General features: G+C 33.9%; 2 protein-coding genes and 1 pseudogene across 2 annotated transcripts; all 3 read right to left on the minus strand.

Moving 5' to 3' along the window:
• Positions 1 to 3,108: 3,108 nt before the first annotated feature.
• Positions 3,109 to 3,937, minus strand: LOC104707460 (osmotin-like protein OSM34; annotated as a pseudogene).
• Positions 3,938 to 7,593: 3,656 nt separating this feature from the next.
• LOC147940269 (uncharacterized) lies at positions 7,594 to 9,088 on the minus strand. Its single transcript, XM_087461231.1, has 6 exons — positions 8,871 to 9,088; positions 8,707 to 8,808; positions 8,507 to 8,609; positions 8,262 to 8,390; positions 7,922 to 8,039; positions 7,594 to 7,877 (listed from the first exon to the last, which is right to left on the minus strand). Exons 1-6 carry the CDS (start codon positions 9,086 to 9,088, stop codon positions 7,594 to 7,596), a joined length of 954 nt encoding a protein of 317 aa, XP_087317357.1.
• Positions 9,089 to 10,747: 1,659 nt separating this feature from the next.
• Positions 10,748 to 11,883, minus strand: LOC104707461 (osmotin-like protein OSM34). The gene is made up of 2 exons (XM_019228535.2): positions 11,367 to 11,883; positions 10,748 to 11,251 (listed from the first exon to the last, which is right to left on the minus strand). Exons 1-2 carry the CDS (start codon positions 11,759 to 11,761, stop codon positions 10,912 to 10,914), a joined length of 735 nt encoding a protein of 244 aa, XP_019084080.2. The 5' UTR covers positions 11,762 to 11,883; the 3' UTR covers positions 10,748 to 10,911.
• Between the last annotated feature and the right edge of the window lie 7,489 nt (positions 11,884 to 19,372).

Raw genomic sequence — 19,372 nt, forward strand, 5'->3', positions numbered from 1 at the left:
TGAATTAGTTGAAGGGAAACTTGTAGAATTACTTCATATTGACTCTGAGAAACAGCTTGCTGATATATTCACCAAACCACTAGATGTTGTCACTTTTACCAGTTTAAAGAATTCCCTAAGTGTTGGTGAATGCTAACTGTCATGCTCCTCAAGGGATCATTGTACAAAGGAGTTCAGTATCACTTTTTACCTGCTATGTGAGTTGTGTTTATGGTTGTCTTGTAGATGGATTTGGTGCTAACCCTCTCACCCCTTCCTCGTTGGTAACTCATGGACCTCTCACTTCCGTCTCCTGAACTTGTTCGAAATTAAAAAAAAATGTCGTAGATTGACCAATGATCCTCTTGTGTCTTGATAATGGTGAACGGTGAGCTCATCTACCTCATTTGATCGTTTTGCTACCTGTGCACCGATTAAACAATGATCCTCTTGTGTCTTAATCATGATGAACGGGTGATCTTGTCTGGTCCACAGTGTGATAAATGTTTGAAAACACACAAAAAAAAGGGGGAATGAGTCTAGTACAGAAGAAGTGATGTCCATTGGTGAGTTTAAAAGTCCTATAACTGATCTGGGGAGAGTGGTGTCCTCCTTTTCTTCTTGTGTGGAGAACCTTAAGGTTGAGCTACAAGGGTAGTTGTGTGCTGAATTACGGAGACAATGTGAGCTTGTTGAGCTTTGATGGTGAGTTGTTTTGTCTCTATTTGTTTCACATTGTTCTTAATTTGCTCTTCATTATCTCATGCTTGTTGTGTCTTGTGTTCTTTGATGTTGTTTCCTTGATGGTTTTACCTTGACAATTCCTTATGTTAATGTGGCTGCCAAATTATAAATGACAATTGTTCTGGATCTTATTTTTGCATTGGATTTGTGCGTTTAAGGCCATTGGGCCGTCGTGTTGCTTATAGGCCGTGTGTACTGAGCCATTTAGGTTAACTCTCTTTGTTTTTACTCCCGCCGAAAGCTTGGGTCTTCTACAAACCCTAGCTGTGTCATTGCTTTCGCCGCAACCACTCTCTTCGCTCCGCTGTCCGACTTGTTTCCGTCATGGCCTCTTCGTCGTCGACTCGTCGCATCCTGCCAACTCGTGCTGCTGCTCCTCGTCGTACCTCGTCTCGCCGCCGTACTTCTGCTCCTCGACTTTGCGATGAATCTCCTCCTCCGGATTCTTCCTCTTGCCTCCCTCCGCCTTTGGATCCTATGGATCTTGGTGACAGTGATGCCACGGCATCCACAGACGAAGCCACCACTGGATCAGATGGTGTTCCCTCGGCAGTTGCAGCGGATGATGCTTCTCTCTCTTTTTTGGCTCGGTGTGCTTCCAGTCATCTTCTTGTTGCTGCCCATGACCGTCGTTTTTCATCTTTAGCAACACCGCAGAAACGACCTCTTAATCTCCGATTCGCTTCAGCTCAAGCTTCTCGCTGTTATCATCAACTTGATGGGAGGGAGTTTATTGTTCAAAAGGTACTTCCTCTTGGTGTTTCTTCTATGTATGGAGCTCAACAATTGATTGAGTCTGCTGGTTTGATTTACACGGTGTGAAATGTGGAACCATTTAACAATCATGTGGTATATGAGTTCTATGCTAATTTTGCTGACTTGGAGATTTGATCCACCGGTTTGATGCAAGTCTATATCCGGGGTAGGATGTTTGAGTTTTCACCATCACTTATCAATCGCTTGTTTCACATTGATGTCTCTGGTGTGGATCCCAAAAAGCCATTGATCTCTGTTGAGGTCTCTAAGGACGCGATTATCGGTATCTGACCACTCCTCGGTTTGGAAAATCCATGATCATGCTGCATAAGATCAATTGCTTCAACTGGTCTCCTACTACCAACTTGAACACCCCGCAGATTGATCGCTCTCAGCTCTTGTATATGATTGCAAACATGCGTCCTTTCAACTCTGGTCAGTTCTTGTTTGATCATATCCGCTCCATTGTTGCATTTAAGGGACGTAGCGAAGCTCGCCTGCCCTATCCTAACTTGATCTACCAGCTCCTTTGCTTTCAGCGTGAGATTCCACTGTACTCTGGTGACACGTTCTCTACTGATCCAGCACAGTTTGCTTTTGATGCCAAGAACTGCTCCCAGCTTGATACTCCGCTTTCTATTACACCTCGCATAGAGCTTGCCGATGATCTGTCTGATGTTATTGAGCTTCTTTTGAAGATGCAGACTCGACTTGCAGGTAAGTCTTCCTTCCCTCTTGGAGTTGTTGTTCGTCTTCATTGCTGTTTTTATATGAATGTGCACTCAAGCAGGGGGAGAGTATGATGATCCTAATGACGCTGAAGCTGATGGTGATGATGCTGCTTCAGATAAGGATGCTGCAACCGACGATGATGGTCATGATTCCGATGGAGATTCTGATGGTGATGAGGATAATGCCTCTGATGGTGATGCCAGTGAGGGGGAGAATTGATGTTAGCTGATTGCTAGAGAGAGAGTTCCTCTTTGTAATAGGATTGACCAATGTCGTGTTTCTTGCTGCGTTTGTTTATGTTTTGATGTCTTCGTTTTCTTTCGTTTTCCTTTGGATATTAAAGAAAATTCTATTCTAATGACATTGTTTATGTTTATGATCAGTTCAGTTCGTCAGAGTGCTAACCTACTAACTTTTCTTGGTTAAGTGAATTTCTAGTACTAACAGCTAACAGGTTGATCATTGGTTGCTTGAGGTGTCACATTCAGATAAAAATGGGGAGATTGAAAGCATGAAGGTTTCTGAGTACTACAATGCTGGTCTGTAGGACTCTGGAAGATTGGTTCACGCGTTTAAGCAGCAACGGATATATGCATATCTACAAAGAAGATTTGAACTTATCTTGATTAGCAAAGTAGGTCATGGGATGTATCCTATATAGTGTTTTATTAAGGCAAACATGTGGTTTGTCCAACTGGGGATTTTTCATATAGTCTTAAGCAAAATAAGATTTTAGGTTCTTTTGGTTTTTGCAAAGATTAAGAATTGGTCAGTGACAAGCATTTTGAGTTGTGTGTAAAACTGATTAAACACTCCTTGTAAGGTTGTTTAAGTGATTCTTAATAAGAGAAAGAAGTTCTTTTCATTACTATCTGCATCTTGTTTTTACATATAGCCTTAAGGACAAAACACGACCCTGTAGTTAGTGGAACTACAAGTGAAAGTGCTGGTCGGATCGTCTTGTGGATAACTTTAGGCGTTGGGACACCTCTCTTTGAAGCATCTTGAGAACCCAGTGCTGCCACATGAACCTTTTCCGTTCGTACAACAATACTCATTCGTCTTATAAACCGTGCACATGTTGTTGCAACCACCAGGGGCTCTCAACTCGTTCGGGCACTGTCCGTTTATGTCTGCGTTGCATACTATCCGGTGGCAGTTCGAGCTTGTTGGGCTGGAGACGATACACACCAACAAAATTTAATCATTTTCGATTCCAAACAGAGGTAGGTGTATTTAGGTTGAAGTTTCAACATTTAGATTCTTAAGTTTATGGTCCACTTGGTAAATTTTTGAAACATACACGATGATGATATTCTTACCTAAACTCCATAGGAATGTTGAATCCATCGACAAGTGATATGTCGTAGAAATCTAAGTTGTTCAATTGGTTCAAGGCGTACTCAGTCAACGTGTTAGGTGGCTGCCCCCAACCAGTACATTGAAGTCCACCACTACAGTCACCAGTTTGGCATCGACCATTGCCGGAGGGGTCAAAGTTACAGTTGGTACGTCCCCAAATCAGTGTCATTTTGGTGTCGGCGGCAATGTCTAACCTCCATGACTGGCCGACATCAAGTTGTCGGCCACCTCCCGGGCTTGCCACAGCCCACACGGTGTAACTGTATCAGTTAAGAATATCGAATGTGGCAGCTTTCGCGGTCGAGATGAGGAAAATAATGGTGAACATGAACGTAGAGTGTGAGATGTTTGCCATTTTTGTTGCTTCTACTACTTTTGTGTGATCTTTTGTTAATATTTGTTATGGGTTTTATAGGATCAATGTCCAAAATGCCATATATCAGTAAAAAAAAAGCTAGAATGCCATATCACGTTTGTTTATTTATTTTTTTAATTTATTTAAATCAAAATGCTTGGAAAAGACCAAAAACCCTTTAACCTAACACTCATTTAGTTATTTTCTCTTGAGTTTTTTTTCTCTCTAGCCGATAGATCTGAGAAAACAAAAAGATTGATTTTTTCTAATGTTCTTAGATTTCTCTTCCAATCGTTATGTGTGTGCTGCCATAGCCAAAGCTTATCTCGGTTCTTGTTTAATTGGAGCGGAGATGATGATTTACGGCGGAGATGAGGATTTGCAGCGAAGGAGAAAGTGGCAAAGATGGTGTAAAACAAGTTGGTAGTGTAGAGGGAAGATCTGGGGGCGTAAATGGACGACGGCGGAGGAAGCCATGGAGAGGTTAAATCGGGAATCAATGGCGGAGTAATGGAAAGTTGATGGTGCAGAATCGGCGACGGCAGCGCTAGGGTTTAGAATTATTAATTGGTTTGGTAACGGTTGTAGTCACAATATATATCATTTGTACTAGTTGTACTTTTATATATTAGTTGTACCAATTGTCCTATTCTCTATCAGTTGTATTTATTATAATATTATATTTCAGTTGAACTAATTGTATTAGTTGTCGTATTATACCAATTATCCAATTTTTTCTCAGTTATTCTAGTTGTATTTCGTCTTTGATTTCATTAAAGATAATTTAGTAATATTACATTTTTGATAGCATTCAGATTAAAAACTGGTATGACAGATTAATTTTGGTCAGTTTGTGGCATTTTTGCCTCGCCTCGGTTTTATCGAGGTAATAAGGGGTTATTTCTGTAATTTTGAACCTATGTGAGAATAACGTGGATTTTTCAATTCTTGGTTTTAAAAACCACATGTCATTCATTAGTCTTATTGATAACTAACAAAAAAAAGTCTTCTCTCTAGATTGGTGTGTAGAATTAGGATAAATTACTGATTTGTTTATTTTTAATTTTTTGGACGATCGATCAACAGTTAAACAAAGTTTGGGATCAAACTAAAATGTCATATTTTGGAACTCTTTAATAAACCACACAAAATGAATTTACTCACTCCCTAATCACACTATTGTCGAATACTCAATCTCAAGGCATTTGGACGTTTAATTATTCCAACGCAAACTGTAAAATGTAATATTCTATTACCCAACATACTAAGCTTGAATAATTAAAAGCAAAAGAACTCATTCTTAAAACCAATCCAAAACCATTTTATAATCTGAAATAAAATAGAAAATATGAAGTTAATTATAAATACTAAAACTAGATTATCAATCCAAAATATTATATTTGTTTGAGAAATCTGAAAAATATATATAAAACACATATAATAAAGTGTCACATGCTTACTTATATTCAATATCCACTGAATATTTTTGTTCATTTTTTATATTTAATACCATGACATATACGGTTGTTTCCACAAATTTGAAAGTTTTGAAAATGGACACATATTTTCGAAAAATGATAAGTGAATTTAAGTATGTGTCGGGTTGTATAGAAAAATATAAAAGAAAATGTTATTGTATTCTATCAAAGAAAACATAGGTTTATTTGAAACATTTGTTTGAGAAGTTGGTATTTTAAAAAAATCAAATAATGACATATGCTAAACAAATCTATAATTTTTATACTAATATTGTAAAATAAAATTTTCTTTTGAAAGAGATCGAATTGCAAATAAGATGAGAGGGCCGGGAAGGGAATTCAAGAACAAAATACTAAACAAAAAAAAACAAAAAAGAAAAAGAAAAAGAAAGTGAGGACATGGATTGTTGTGAGTTCTAACTTCTAACTATGGTTTATAATTAGTTTATTTGATATATAATTGTTGTTAATTTATATTTAGATTAGATTAGGACATGCGGTATACCGCGGGACAAATTATTTATAATTAAAATATTTAAATTATAAGTAATATTTATTGACTAAATATGTTATAAATATATAATAATTGTTAATTTTATTGTTTAAAATTTAAACCATATAATACCGCAATATCATTTATTTTTTACATAATATTTTTTTAATCAATTTAATTAGATATGTCTATTTTTTGATACTGATAGTGTTAACAAAATAATGAAATGATGTTTTACCCGTGTAACACCAAATTAATGATATTTTAAATTTATATAAATATCAACAAAACCTGTTTCGCTATATAAATCTGTTCCGAGATATTTTAACTCGCACTATATCTACTTAATTTTTAATATTTATAGTTTTGTAATATAAATATTAGATTAAGTTGACATGTTATTTATTAAGATTGTAACCATTTACATTTTATATGATTGGCGCTTCTTATAAATTTTATATATTTATAATACTTAGAATTCTTAAAAAGGTTGAGTATTTCTCATATTTGAAGTTTCGTAAAAATTTAAATATATTATTAATATTTTAAAGGCCCTCTAACTTTTTCAAAAGTTGAAATATTTTTAATATTTAAACTTCTTATAAATTTTAAATATTTATAATATTTGAAACTTCATAAACGTTTAAATATTATTAATATCTTTAACATTTTATAAAGTTTAACATTCTATAAAATATAAATATTTATACTTTTTATAAAATATAAATATTTATAATATTAAACTTTATAAAAGTTTTAAATATTTATCATATGTAATTTTTTAAGAACCGGAATGAACCAAATAAAAGTTTTTTTAAGTTTGAATGCCTGAGAAATCAAGTTTTCTACTCATTTGTATTATGAATCATTTTGGTCTCTTTTATAGTATGACTCTGAACTATTACCCAATTTTTTTAGGCGATGTGGGATATTGTACCCGTATTTTTTTTATTCATCTATTGGGTAATATATGTCTGTTTTAAAAATTTTGTATTACATCATATGCAGGAAAAATCACAATTTTTATTAACTAAATGTATTATAGAATAATTCAATATAATTTAAATATAAATTCAAATAAAAATGAAAAGGAATCATATAATTATGTTTGAATGAGGTAGAAAGATTTTCTTATTTTTTTATATCTTATCTATAATTAATTTTAAAAAATTTGGTAACTAATATTAAAGTCAATTCATTGAATGCTAATTGTTTACAAAATGAATTTTTTGTCAAAAGTTGCTCCAAAAATACTAGTATAGATGGTTAGTCAAGTTGACGCCATCAAAGTTTAATATATTCGTATGTTGTGACACCATGAAGATATTTCTAGGAAAAATAGATTTGTAGTTAAATGAGTTTATTGAGATGGATGAATAAGGTAAGAAATTAATTGAGATGGATGAATAAGGTAAGATCTATTAAAGTACACTAAACTATTAGATCAAAACATGTGCATTTTAGTCATTTTTAAAATAAAATTCACGTAGATGAGAATATATATAAACCAAACATTTTTTTTAAGAATAAAATGTAAAATTTATTCGAAAAAACGTTTTACATCAGCCTTTGTTTGATAGAGTTTGAGAATAGTCAGATAAATGTTAGAATATCAGAAAAATTGCAGGAAAAAGTTTTTTATCTTGCTGCCAGCCACACCTGACACCCCCATGTCGCCTACCGTTGCGTTCTCTCTAGAGAGTGTGGACTATAGCCTGGAGAGCATAGCGTAAAAGGTATAGAGTCACAGAGCTCATTGACGCATCGGTAGTGAGCGCTAAGTTATCACCCCACACTGTGGAGAATTTGTTAGGAAGGAGCTTGAGAGTGAGACCCAACCATATTTCTGTTGAGTAGGGGCAAGAGAAGAAAAGGTGATCCCGCATTTTGAGTGGGTCTGAGCAGAAGACGCATGCCGTATGATAATTACCACCCCAAGTCTGCATTCGGTCTCCTTTTGAAAGCTTATTCAGAGCTGCTAGCCAAACGAGAAAGGAGTATTTTGGTGTTGACTGAGCAAACCAAACCCCTTTTGCCTAGTCTTTGTGTCCTCTAGCCTCTCGTATATTGGTCCATGTCTCCTAGGTGGAAAACGTTGTAGTGAACCGACCTCCTTTTCCTTTCCAAAGCATTGTATCTTCTGTATCAACCAACCCAAATGATTGTTGCTCATCCAAAGCCGACTCTATTGTTCAAAATATTCCACCAGATGTCTTCTTCTTTGGTGAGTTAGAGCCTCTGCCACTGTGGCGTGTAAAAATATCCCCATATCAATGCAGCCACGTTGGCCTGCTATATCTAGCAAACATCCCAGTCTCGACCAGTTATCATACCAAAAGGATATGTTTTTACCATTTCGAACCTCATACTTAATGTAGTCCGATGCAATGGTCCGATATTTCAACAGTTTTCTCCACATCCAAGATCCTGCTGTGGAATTAGCTTTAATCGACCAGAAGGAGCCCTTTCTTAACAAGTATGTCCACAACCACTGTGTCCACATCGAGTTTGTTGACAGTAAACGCCATATAAGCTTCAAGCAGCTCACTATGTTGGCCTATTTAGTGAGCGTAATCCCAGTCCCCCTTCATCTCTAGGAAGACAAACATCCTTCCATGCTACCTTGGCTTTCTTAGTATTCAGCGTTGGCCCTGACCAGAGGAAAGCGGAGCAAGGTGGATCGATCTCGACAATGCAGGCATTTGGTAGCCTATAGGCGGACATCCAAAAATTTGTTATGCTATGAAGGACTGAACTGATCAGCTGCAGACGACCTGCAAAGGAGAGGTGGCGAGCTGTCCAACTACCAATCCATTCTCAGATTCTCTCTACGAGCGGGGCATAGTCTTGTGCAGTCATTCGTTTTGTCAGTAGATGTAGACCAAGATAACGGACCGGTAAAGTTCCAGCTGCAAAAGGAAAGGAGCTCAGAATGGTTGTTGGGTCCCCCTCTCTTATCCCGGCCATATACAGAGTCGACTTCTCAAGACTTATCTTGAGACCAGAGATGTCTCCATACTGACCGAAAATATCTAGAATGCCTTCAATAGAGCGTTTGGTGACATTCGTAAATACTAACAGATCATCCGCAAAGCACAAGTGTGCGAGTTGCAGGTTTTGACATTTTGGATGATAACCTATTTGTCGCTCTAAATTTTCTTTGTCCAGCAGTGCAGAGAGCACATGCATACATATAACAAACAGATACGGTGACAGAGAGCATCCTTGCCGAAGGCCTCAAGCACTTTTGTACAAACCTGATAGTTCACCGTTGACCTGAACCGAGAATTGTAATACACAGCTCTATCCAGTAACAAACATGATAGTTCACCGTTGACCTGAACCGAGAAAGAAGCTGTTATAAACCAAACATTTATATTGTGTATCAAGTAACAATATATTACATGTGTTAGCATTTTCATTTTAGCCAAATGGCCGGACACAATGAATCAATCATCAATCCCAGTTCCAATGGATTCGCATGCAAGATGGTGTTTTGGTGAAGATCTGTATGGTGCTTGATGTGTTACATTTGTTGGAAAAGTGTGACCGCATGGGTCTGTCGTTCGTGATTTCGTTGTGCAATATGGTATATGACACCCATCCTATGGGAAACTTTGACTTCCCAAAGTTTACTTAATTACCATGGACCTTACTGGCCGGACCAGTGTAGCAAAGGGTCCTGCACGGTCTGCACCTACTGAATACTATCGCTGGTTACAAATTAACCTCTTTGTATTTTAGTTATCGTGTGTCTATTTAGATAAGGTTCATATTGTACTGGACATGTAGAATTTTAGGTCTACCAAAGGAACTGTATATTCGGTGGTATATACTTTTACGTCTAATCTTTAATTGATTCATTGGAGACCGATCAAATATGTTAACCTCACTACGCCTAAAAATTTACTTCATGATACTAAAATATATTAGTTTCAGTAACGTGTTTCTCCTAAAAGCAGCCAAGAATTGGTCTACATGATTTTTTCACACGCAAGTCGACATTGGCCTTACGATCTATTATTGTTTATTAAATAGTTAATTTATTCAACAACTTATGATCATTATATGTAGAAGTATAATTTTGACTTGAAAAGTAGCGATCTATTAGATTTTGTGTTTCTGTATATGTATATTTTCGCATTTCCTATCGAATTCAATCGCTATCTCAAAACAACACAAAATCTGAGAAATGAGTTATGACTAGAATAATCAGTGACTAATGAGTTCAGTAGATTCCAACGCAAAATATAGCAAACAAATAGCACTGTCACTGATGCCCCATCCACCATTTTAAGATTTTCAGAGGTTTTATTCGTTATTCATCCACAAATACTAGAACACCTGGGAAGATTTTTTTGTTCAAGTGGTTATCGCATCACTTCTATAACCGACTCCGCCAGAATTTGGTTCCACTAAATTATGTTATTTTGCGTTGTAAGGATTGACCATAAATCAGATCTTGTCGGTATAACGATGACAAAAGAAAAAGATACCAAAACACAAAAAAAAATTTTGTAGTAGTCCAAAATTTTTCCTTTTTCTTAAATTTATATTCAGAAGATTATCAATAGTAGAAAGTGAAATTTTATTAGGCAAAAATAATGTTTTTTTTTCATTTTCTTTTGTAAATTATAGAATGGTTTTGCTAAATATGTCTCATTGTTCTGCTATATACAAGATAATACTTAATTTCTTTTTAGATAGATCAATTTCTAAAATCAAAATTTTCAAAATCCTGTAGGAGAAAAAAACATATAAGAGCCTAGTCAAAACAAGTTCCAAGTACTGTTGTTTTAAAATTAATTTTTAATTAATAATTGTATGACTGGAAAGAAAGAAATAATATAAGTCCAACTTATACGTGGGTCGACCAACGTAATTATTACTTCGTTCATTATTATCCATTAAGCGTTGAATATACAGTCACGTAAACATGATCACACGCGTACGCATATCTACGTGCGTACTCACACCCACACACACACACAAATACAATAGAGGCGAGTCTATTAATTTTCCTCGGTGACCATCTGGATCGGGAGCTGGTAGGATCCAGTAGCACCGACCCTCGCTCTAGGACAAAACACGACCCTGTAGTTAGTGTTCGTGCAAGTGAAAGTGCTGGTGGGGTCGTCTTGTGGATAGCTGTAGGCGTCAGGACACCTCTGTTTGAAAAATCTTGAGTATTCAGTGTTACTACATGATCCCTGACCGTTGGTACAACAGTACTGGTTCGTCTTAAAAACCGTGCAAGGGTTGTTGCATCCACCCGGGGCTCTCAACACGTTTGGACACTGTCCGTTTATGTCCGCAGTGCATACTATCCGGTGACAGTTGGAGCTAGTTGGGCTGGAGATAGATCGCCCATAAAAGAAAAACATATCAGGATCGAGCTTGTACGGTTCTAATCTAAATGGGGCAAATACCATCTTCACTAAAGAAAAATATTTTGATAATGTCTTACCTAAACTCCATAGGAATGTTAAATCCATCGACAAGTGAGATGTCGTAGAAGTCTAAGTTGTTGAATTGGTTCAAAGCATACTCAGCCAACGTGTTTGGTGGCTGACCCCAACCGGTGCATTGTAGTCCACCACTGCAATCACCAGTTTCGCATCGGCCACGACCCGAGGAGTCAAAGTTACAGTTGGTCCGACCCCAAATCCGCGCCATTTTAGTGCCGGCTGCGACATCTAGCCTCCATGACTGGCCCGAGTTTAGACGTCTGCCCCCTCCAGGGCTCGCAGCGGCCCATACGGTGTAACTACATTGGTTCAGGATGTCGAATGTGGCAGCTGTCGCGGTGGAGATGAGCAAAAGTGAGGAGAATATGAACGTAGGGAGGGAGATGTTTGCCATTTTTTTCGTTCTACCAATTTTGTGTATATGTGTGATCTTTTGTTAATATTTGTTATGGAATTTATATAGAGGTAAAGGATTACGTATAAGTTTGATAGTTTTGTTATTTAATTAGTATTTACAATTTCGAAGTTATCTAGATAGTGAATGTTAATATGATTTTAATCAATTTGATAGGTAGGGGCGGCTTGACTATACGTTGATGACTTGCGCCAAAGTCTTGTTTCTAGATTGGGGTGTGGGTGTAGAATTAGGATATACTATTATGACTCACTTGTTTTATTAATTTAAAATAAATATATGTTTGCTTTTTCAATTAACATGAATATGTGAGTTAAAGACATATTATTATATATTTTTTTAGTGGAGTTTAATCAAGATTGTCTGATGATAAGAAATTCGAAAATAAAAAATCATAAATATTAAATATTTAAGTTGCGAACGTCTTAGTTTAAGAAATTTATCTGTATTTCTCTTTTTATAAGAAATTCTTCTATTTGTATATATATTTGTTTAAAATTTTCAAAATTAATTCATCACTATATAAATAAATGTATTCTGTAATTCCTATTTACGGGAGTCTAATAGCGAATTCATGTTCTTGTTCTCATCAAATTATCAATTTTAAGATCAATATATATATGCTTTCTTTATCATTTTCAGAAATTGTTCAATTTTCTACAGAAGAGAAAAATATATTTACTTCTTCTTTAATCATTAATCAGGAACTAGTGTCCACAGCTATTTTGAGTATAATTCATCCTTGCACGAAATAATGATCATGCGTGGTGCACACTATTTTAAGTAATGGAAAGAAAAAAGATAAAATTTTGATGTCAAATACTATTATTATTTTATTTATTTATTGTCAAACAATGTCAAATAGTATTATAATATACTTTTTCTGATCAAAATATACTTAATTAAAAACAAGCAGATTAAGAAGTGTTTACTTTTAAAAAGTTCAATCCATCATAAATAATACTATATAATATAAAATATTAAATTAATTTAAAAATTAAATAGAAATTTAAAAATATTTTATATTACAAAACAATTTTTTTTTAAAACACCATATATTATAAAAGGGGGTAAGTATTATCTTCTCTTATATAGGATAGATATTATATGAGGTTACCGAGCATTTTTTTATTGGTCGATCTCGATTACCCTGTGTCTTCAAAACTTGGACCTTGAAACTTGGTCCACCAAAAACAAATGGAACCATATACGAACAACCTCAAACCGAGTAGCTTGGCATAAAGGAGTATGGTTTGCTCTTGCAACCCCAAAATACTCTTTCTGTACTTGGTTAGCTGTGCAAAATCGACTATCAATTGGAAATCGAATGTTACTTTGGAATAATGGTTGTGCTGAACTATGTATTTTGCTCTGCCTTGGTTGAGTTTAGAGACCATTTGTTTTTCTCCTATCAATACACTGCTGCAGTTTGGTCTGCTATAGCATGGACTCTCTACCAGCATAAGTTCTCTACAGTCTGGCAGTAGTTAGTGGCTTCTGTTTCAGAGGCACCATCTGACCAAGGACAGGGTTTTTTTTAATGAGATACACTTTCCAACTTACCATTCATTTTATTTGGCAGGAGAGAAATGCAAGACGACATGAGAAAGTGCCTATTTCAAAAATAACTATGATTGGATGGATAGATAAGCAGGTGTGAGCAAAACTCTTGGCTATTGCTTCATTGGGAGATCGCCGCTACAAATTGGGGTTTTAGGCATGGTTCGCCATTCGGCTAGGAGGTTTTAAATTTTTTTAATTTTTTTTTGAAAAAGTAGGAAATTTATTTATTTCTTTTTCTAATAATTTTTTTAAAAGCAGATGTAAAACGATATTTTTTATTTTAAATATAATTTAATATTTTATTGAAAAACAAAAAAAAAAAAAACTTGGTTCAGATGTCCAACACCTGAAAGCATGGTCCTCCAGCCCATAGCCAAATTACGAATTGCATCATATCCTTAGCCAAATTATGTATTGATTCATATCATTTATTTAAAGAAATTGAATACAAAAATATGAAGAAGTGAAAGCTACCTAACTTTGAACAAGTCCGCACACGACTTCCCCCAAATTTAGTTAAGACTTAAGACTACTAGCTTTTTTTTTTTTTTTTTAACAAAGTTAAGACTACTAGCTATATATATATATATATATATATATCTTTTAACTCAAACATAATAAATTTCAGTTAGATATTAAAAACCATACATCTGTGTTTTCCTCATCCACCAATATATAATATCTAACGATGCAAGAGTAAGAAGAAAAACAAAACAAAGGGAAGCTTTATTTGTAGTACGATCGACACAAACTTGTCTATGGAATACAGATAGAGATTAACAAACTTGTCTTCACTCTTAATTGCTAACCGAATTGATGATAGATTGGAAGTGTAGGGCGGGGAGGATTGACTCGCTCAATCAATGGATGAACAAGAGCACTTATCACTCAATACTCTTAATCTGCAGCTTCAGTCACACACTTAGAGCCTAAAGAACGATACATAAAGAATCCGGACTTTGTGAAAAGAACAAAACACTTTCCATGATCGATCATGAGTGGTTTACGACAAAACAAGAGCTGGTCTTTTATTTAGAGAGGCTCATTTACTATGTTCTAATGATTAGAAAAATAGAAACAAATCTATTTTATGAAGCTCCTGAATCCACGCAAACTCGAAATGGTTTAAGGATCTGGTTCGGCTCTAGGATTTAAGTCTTATGTGATTTTTTTAAGATCTTCTTTCAAAAAAAAAATTGAACTAAAGATGCTTATACTGTAACAAGGTTTTTTGGTTGAATGTATATTACCTTCATTCAAAAAAAAAAACATAGAAAATAAAGAATATGGCCGTTGGAGCTTGGATGACAAAGTCAGGCTAAAAATAGAAATACCATTAGCTTGATTCTTGAGAGTTTGGGTGCAAAGTTGTGATACATAATTTAGATTCTCATGGTTAAGGGGGATTTGAGAGGATTGTACGATAAATAAAATATTTTTCAATCACCTAAATTCATCAAAATCATATATATAATAAGAATTTTTTGAAACTTTTTAAAACATTCTTTTAAATAATAGTAATAAAAAACAGAATAAAATTAAAGAGCGATAAGTTTTAAAACAGAAAAAAAAAACTGATTAAAATTAAACCTAACCAAAAAAAATCATTAAATCTCATATTTTCAAATGTTACAACATAGCTAAAAATGCACAAACGAGAGAAAAACATATTTTATTTTCAAATTTTCCATAAAATTATCTGAACGAAAACTCTATGAAAAACAATATTTGACTTATGTATTAAAGCTAGTGAAACGATAACTTATCCTCTTGCACAATAGAAGAATTGGCTTTTTCAAATTTTCCACCAAACGATAACTTATGTGTTATTTGCGTTAACCGGTGAACCCATATACACCAAGATGTACTGTTGCCAATAAATGCCGCTGGAAATTTTTTTGGAATATCATCCTTAAACCAAATTTTGGAAAATAATTGTTGGCGTTGGATCCCACACTTGTTGATATTAGTGGTCGAACACTAGCCGGATCTCAAAAACAAGTTTTGTTAAAGAAAGATATATTATTAAGCTTTTGTTTTGAAATTCATACTCCTTTTTGTGATTAAATCCATTGTCGTTTATTTAAACTACAACATGCAATTAATTTGTGAATTAAACGTAATTATTCTCCATAAATATGTTTGTTTTGATCCTTGCATTTAAACCATAACGTCTGAATCTTCGAGTTGACCGACTCTCACCATAGCCCGCACGTTTTCCGCCTAATCCTAGACTTCTCTCCTTTCCTTATTTCGGCGTCCAAACTCTCCCTTCGATTCCCGAGCCGAAGGATACTGAACCGAGCCACCTCGACGTCGAGCTAATTGACCCCCCGGAGCTAGTGACAGGTGTCCTAAAAAGAGACCAAAAGTCAATGTTTTGTGCTCTTGACTGAGAATCTGAATCCGAAGGGGGTTATGGTCCCAAGAATAATTTAGATATATCACAAGTAGACATGATAATGATTATTGGAAGAAGTGTTAGATTGAGTTATTAGGAAATATTTTTGTTCACATTAATCACTTTGCTTTTTGGAAAATTATGATTTAATATATGTTGTCAAATATGAATGAGTGACCCCCTCTCATGGTATGTAGAGTTTCAGGAAAGCAAATAAATGGCTTGAAATGCTTTATGGAAATTACATTTCTGTGAAGATTTTCTCCTTGAATATGTGATATATTCAGAATTTGGTGATTACCAAACCAACGGAGAATTTCCTCCAACCATATTGATATTTCATCAACAACCTGACCATTTTATGAAGATTTTTTTACATACATATGATCATTGCCGAGATAAATCTAGAGTTGTTCACATAAGCCTTCCTAACCACATCGTGCATATTTAAATATGTCCTTGCACATGATTAAAGATCCATCCACAACGTGCATATTTAAATGCAATCCATCGAGAAACATTCATCAATTGTAATATATATATGGAATTTTCCGTATTTAGTTCTTTGGAGAGTTATGCGTTGGGATCAAAAGATCTTCATTCTCATTTAGAATCTTCAGAAGACGTCTTCTTATGCATTAACACCCATAGGATCAGGCAGATGCGTTAACACTTCCACTCTTTTCTTTTTTTTTTTGATAAAAACGTGAATATCTTCGACTTTCTTAAAAACAGATGGGTTCACATTATTTATTGAGTTCACACAACAGCTTTGTTCTTACGATTTTCTCCACGGTTTAGAGGCCTGCTACATGAAAGAGAGACTCAACAATCGTCCTTGCATGCATCAAACCACATGAGATCATGCGCATATCATCATACCTACCATATTTGGATTCAAAGGTTTTAAATACCAAATAATCCAATTTCTTGACGAAATATACATTTACACAAATTACTTGAAATGTTTGATTGAATATATACCTTCTATATTGTTTTACCCTGGTGATTTTTGTATGATTGAGATAGTTTATTAGGAAATTATGGGCAAAATCTATTTGCAAAAAAACTAATATTAATATCATAAGAGCAACAACGATCAACCATCTTCTAGAGGAACCATTTCTACAAAGAGCCAATGGTTTACCGTGTTTGGCACTTACAGTTGAATTTTTTTTTTCATGTCAGAAAAGTTGAGTGACTGGTGAGAGCAAATAAGCAATGTTGTTTGTTGTGCAACGATGATCATGGAGTTTCATAAGATATTGAAACATAAATATTGTATCACTTTTGAATTCAAGTACAAGGAAGTAAAGTAACGGATTTCTAATTCGTTAGCCAGATAAACTTCTACTGTTTTATCTAAATTTCTACGTAATTATTGATTATGACATATGATGGATTCGTATAATGTTTGCATCTTATGTTTTAAAGTAATCAGTAAAATCTATTAATATTTTACTTATTCAAAAATTAAAATGCACTCTACGATGATCTTTGACACCAATGAATAATTCTTCCTAAAATAGAGAGATTAATGCGAAAAAAAAAATACTTAATAACTTTTTTAGCTATCACTTTCTTTTTGTAATAATCATTATTGTGTTTACAATGATAATTGGAGAACCTTTTTCATAAATTTCTGTAAGGATGACATTTGTAGTCGACGAACATCCCGACGACGACATCTATTAGCATAAGTACATGGTCGCCTATATGGATTCGCTCGTATGGGCAGATGACATTTGTCGTTAGGAAATCTTGGATTGCAACCATTACCTAAACCTATAGATGGTACATACGGGATATATTTTATTTTCGCATCACTGCAACTTATAAACACGCATACCACAATCAAAATTGTCACTAGCATAACATCTTTTGTTTTTATCATGATTTCAGAATTTGGATATATATATTTTTTTTGGGTGAAAATATTGGAAAATTCGCTTCTTATATATAGTACAAAAAGATAAGTTACAATTTCACTAGCTTTATTACATAAGTCTAATCTTTTTTTGGTGGAATTGGTGTTACAATATTTGTTTCAGTTATTATTATTACTTGTATTATTATAATAATATACATTTATTATTTTCCAACGTTTCATTTTTTTTGTTGAGATTTTACTGATTTAATTTCATTAAGTTTTTTTTTTCTTTTTAAGTTATATTGATTCTCAATTTTGGATATTGATATCGGAGAAATCATATAAAAGGTTATAAAATCGAAAATTGTCCTAAAATAGATGAACGTGAGTCCATATAATTGTTACCCAAGTTTTTTTTTTTTTTGGTATCAATTGTTGTTACCCAAGTTACATGTTCCATATAATGTTTTTCATGTACTTCCGATAATAGTTTTAGAAACTCTAATTACTCACACCCAACTCTTATGTGATAGTGATATACACGATCTTATATTCGAAATATCCTTGTCATTCCAATCCTAAACCAAGCCCTACCAAATTGCAAATTGATTCATATAAATGCTGATGTAACATACATCTTAGCAACTGAGATGAATATATTTTTAGAAAAAGCGAAAGCTACAACCTAGAAAGAAAGAAAACAAGACCCTCAACGATTTCCAGGAGAGTACCTAGCTCATTTCTATATTCTTTCAACTGTCTATTTTTTTTTTTTTTTTTCTTGGTATAAATTTTAGTCAGATGACCGAGGGTAACGCCTGACTAGTCTTAATAGGAGAAAAAAACAACTAAAAGAAGAAGAAAAACTCACGTAGGCGACCATGTACTTAAGAATTGATTTTTTTGTAGTGATATATAAGAAAATATGAATTGCAGGGTACAATTTCAGTTATGAGTATATATAGTAGATAACCATAGATTAGAAAAGAATGAAGCAAATAACCATGGTGTTAGACTATTCTCTCTCTTCAATTACAATCACTTTTATATCTATTTTATATATTATATATTATTCTACAAAATCACACAAAACACTTGATTTCTTTTAAAATTTCTATTATTATGTTGCTTTTAACATCTATCATCTTTTTCTATTGTAATATGCTATTTCCAAAATCATAGAAAATATGTTTTTCATTTTTTTTTTTCCTAATATGTTACTTCTTCGAATTAATTACATGTGTCACATAAGATCTATCTTTGTAGTAAGTTATTTATTATTTATTACATGTTTTTTTCAAAATTATTTTTTATTGTAATATGCTATTTCCAAAATCACATAAAATAATATGTCATTCACTTTTTTTTTTCTACCATGTTATTTTTTTCGAATTATACGTGACACAGAAGATCTATCTTTTTAACACGTTATTTATTACATGTTTTTCCCAAAATTATGATATGCTACTATATATTTTGTTTTTACTTAGAGGACAATTTAAATTTACACATTCTTAGTGAAAGATTATTTACCCAATTTTTCTGCACCAAACGTTAGTTTCTCTATTTTTGTCGATCATAGTTATCTACCAATATTACACTTTAACTATCCCAATTACGTAGACTTTATATTGCAAGAGAAATATAGTCAAACTAGAAAAATAATTATTAACAATTACTTATTTGTCATACAACCAACCATATATATCATAAGATTATAACATGGAAGAAAAAAAATGTATAAATTTCAAACAAA

Source organism: Camelina sativa, chromosome 8 (genome assembly GCF_030686135.1).
Source record: "Camelina sativa cultivar CO46 ecotype springtype chromosome 8, ASM3068613v1".
In the NCBI taxonomy this organism is placed as follows: domain Eukaryota; kingdom Viridiplantae; phylum Streptophyta; class Magnoliopsida; order Brassicales; family Brassicaceae; genus Camelina; species Camelina sativa.

Bases quoted from the DNA above. Each gene is read 5' to 3' on its own strand.
- LOC147940269 (XM_087461231.1), bottom strand. From the start codon at position 9,088: ATGCATGTGCTCTCTGCACTGCTGGACAAAGAAAATTTAGAGCGACAA. The intron at 8,809-8,870 runs GTATATGGCCGG...TTCCTTTTGCAG, and splicing joins AGTCTTGAGAAGTCGACTCT to CTGGAACTTTACCGGTCCGT. The intron at 8,391-8,506 runs GTTTGTCTTCCT...ATGTGGACACAG, and splicing joins CCAAGGTAGCATGGAAGGAT to TGGTTGTGGACATACTTGTT.
- LOC104707461 (XM_019228535.2), bottom strand. From the start codon at position 11,761: ATGGCAAACATCTCCCTCCCTACGTTCATATTCTCCTCACTTTTGCTC. The intron at 11,252-11,366 runs GTAAGACATTAT...ATCTATCTCCAG, and splicing joins AACATTCCTATGGAGTTTAG to CCCAACTAGCTCCAACTGTC.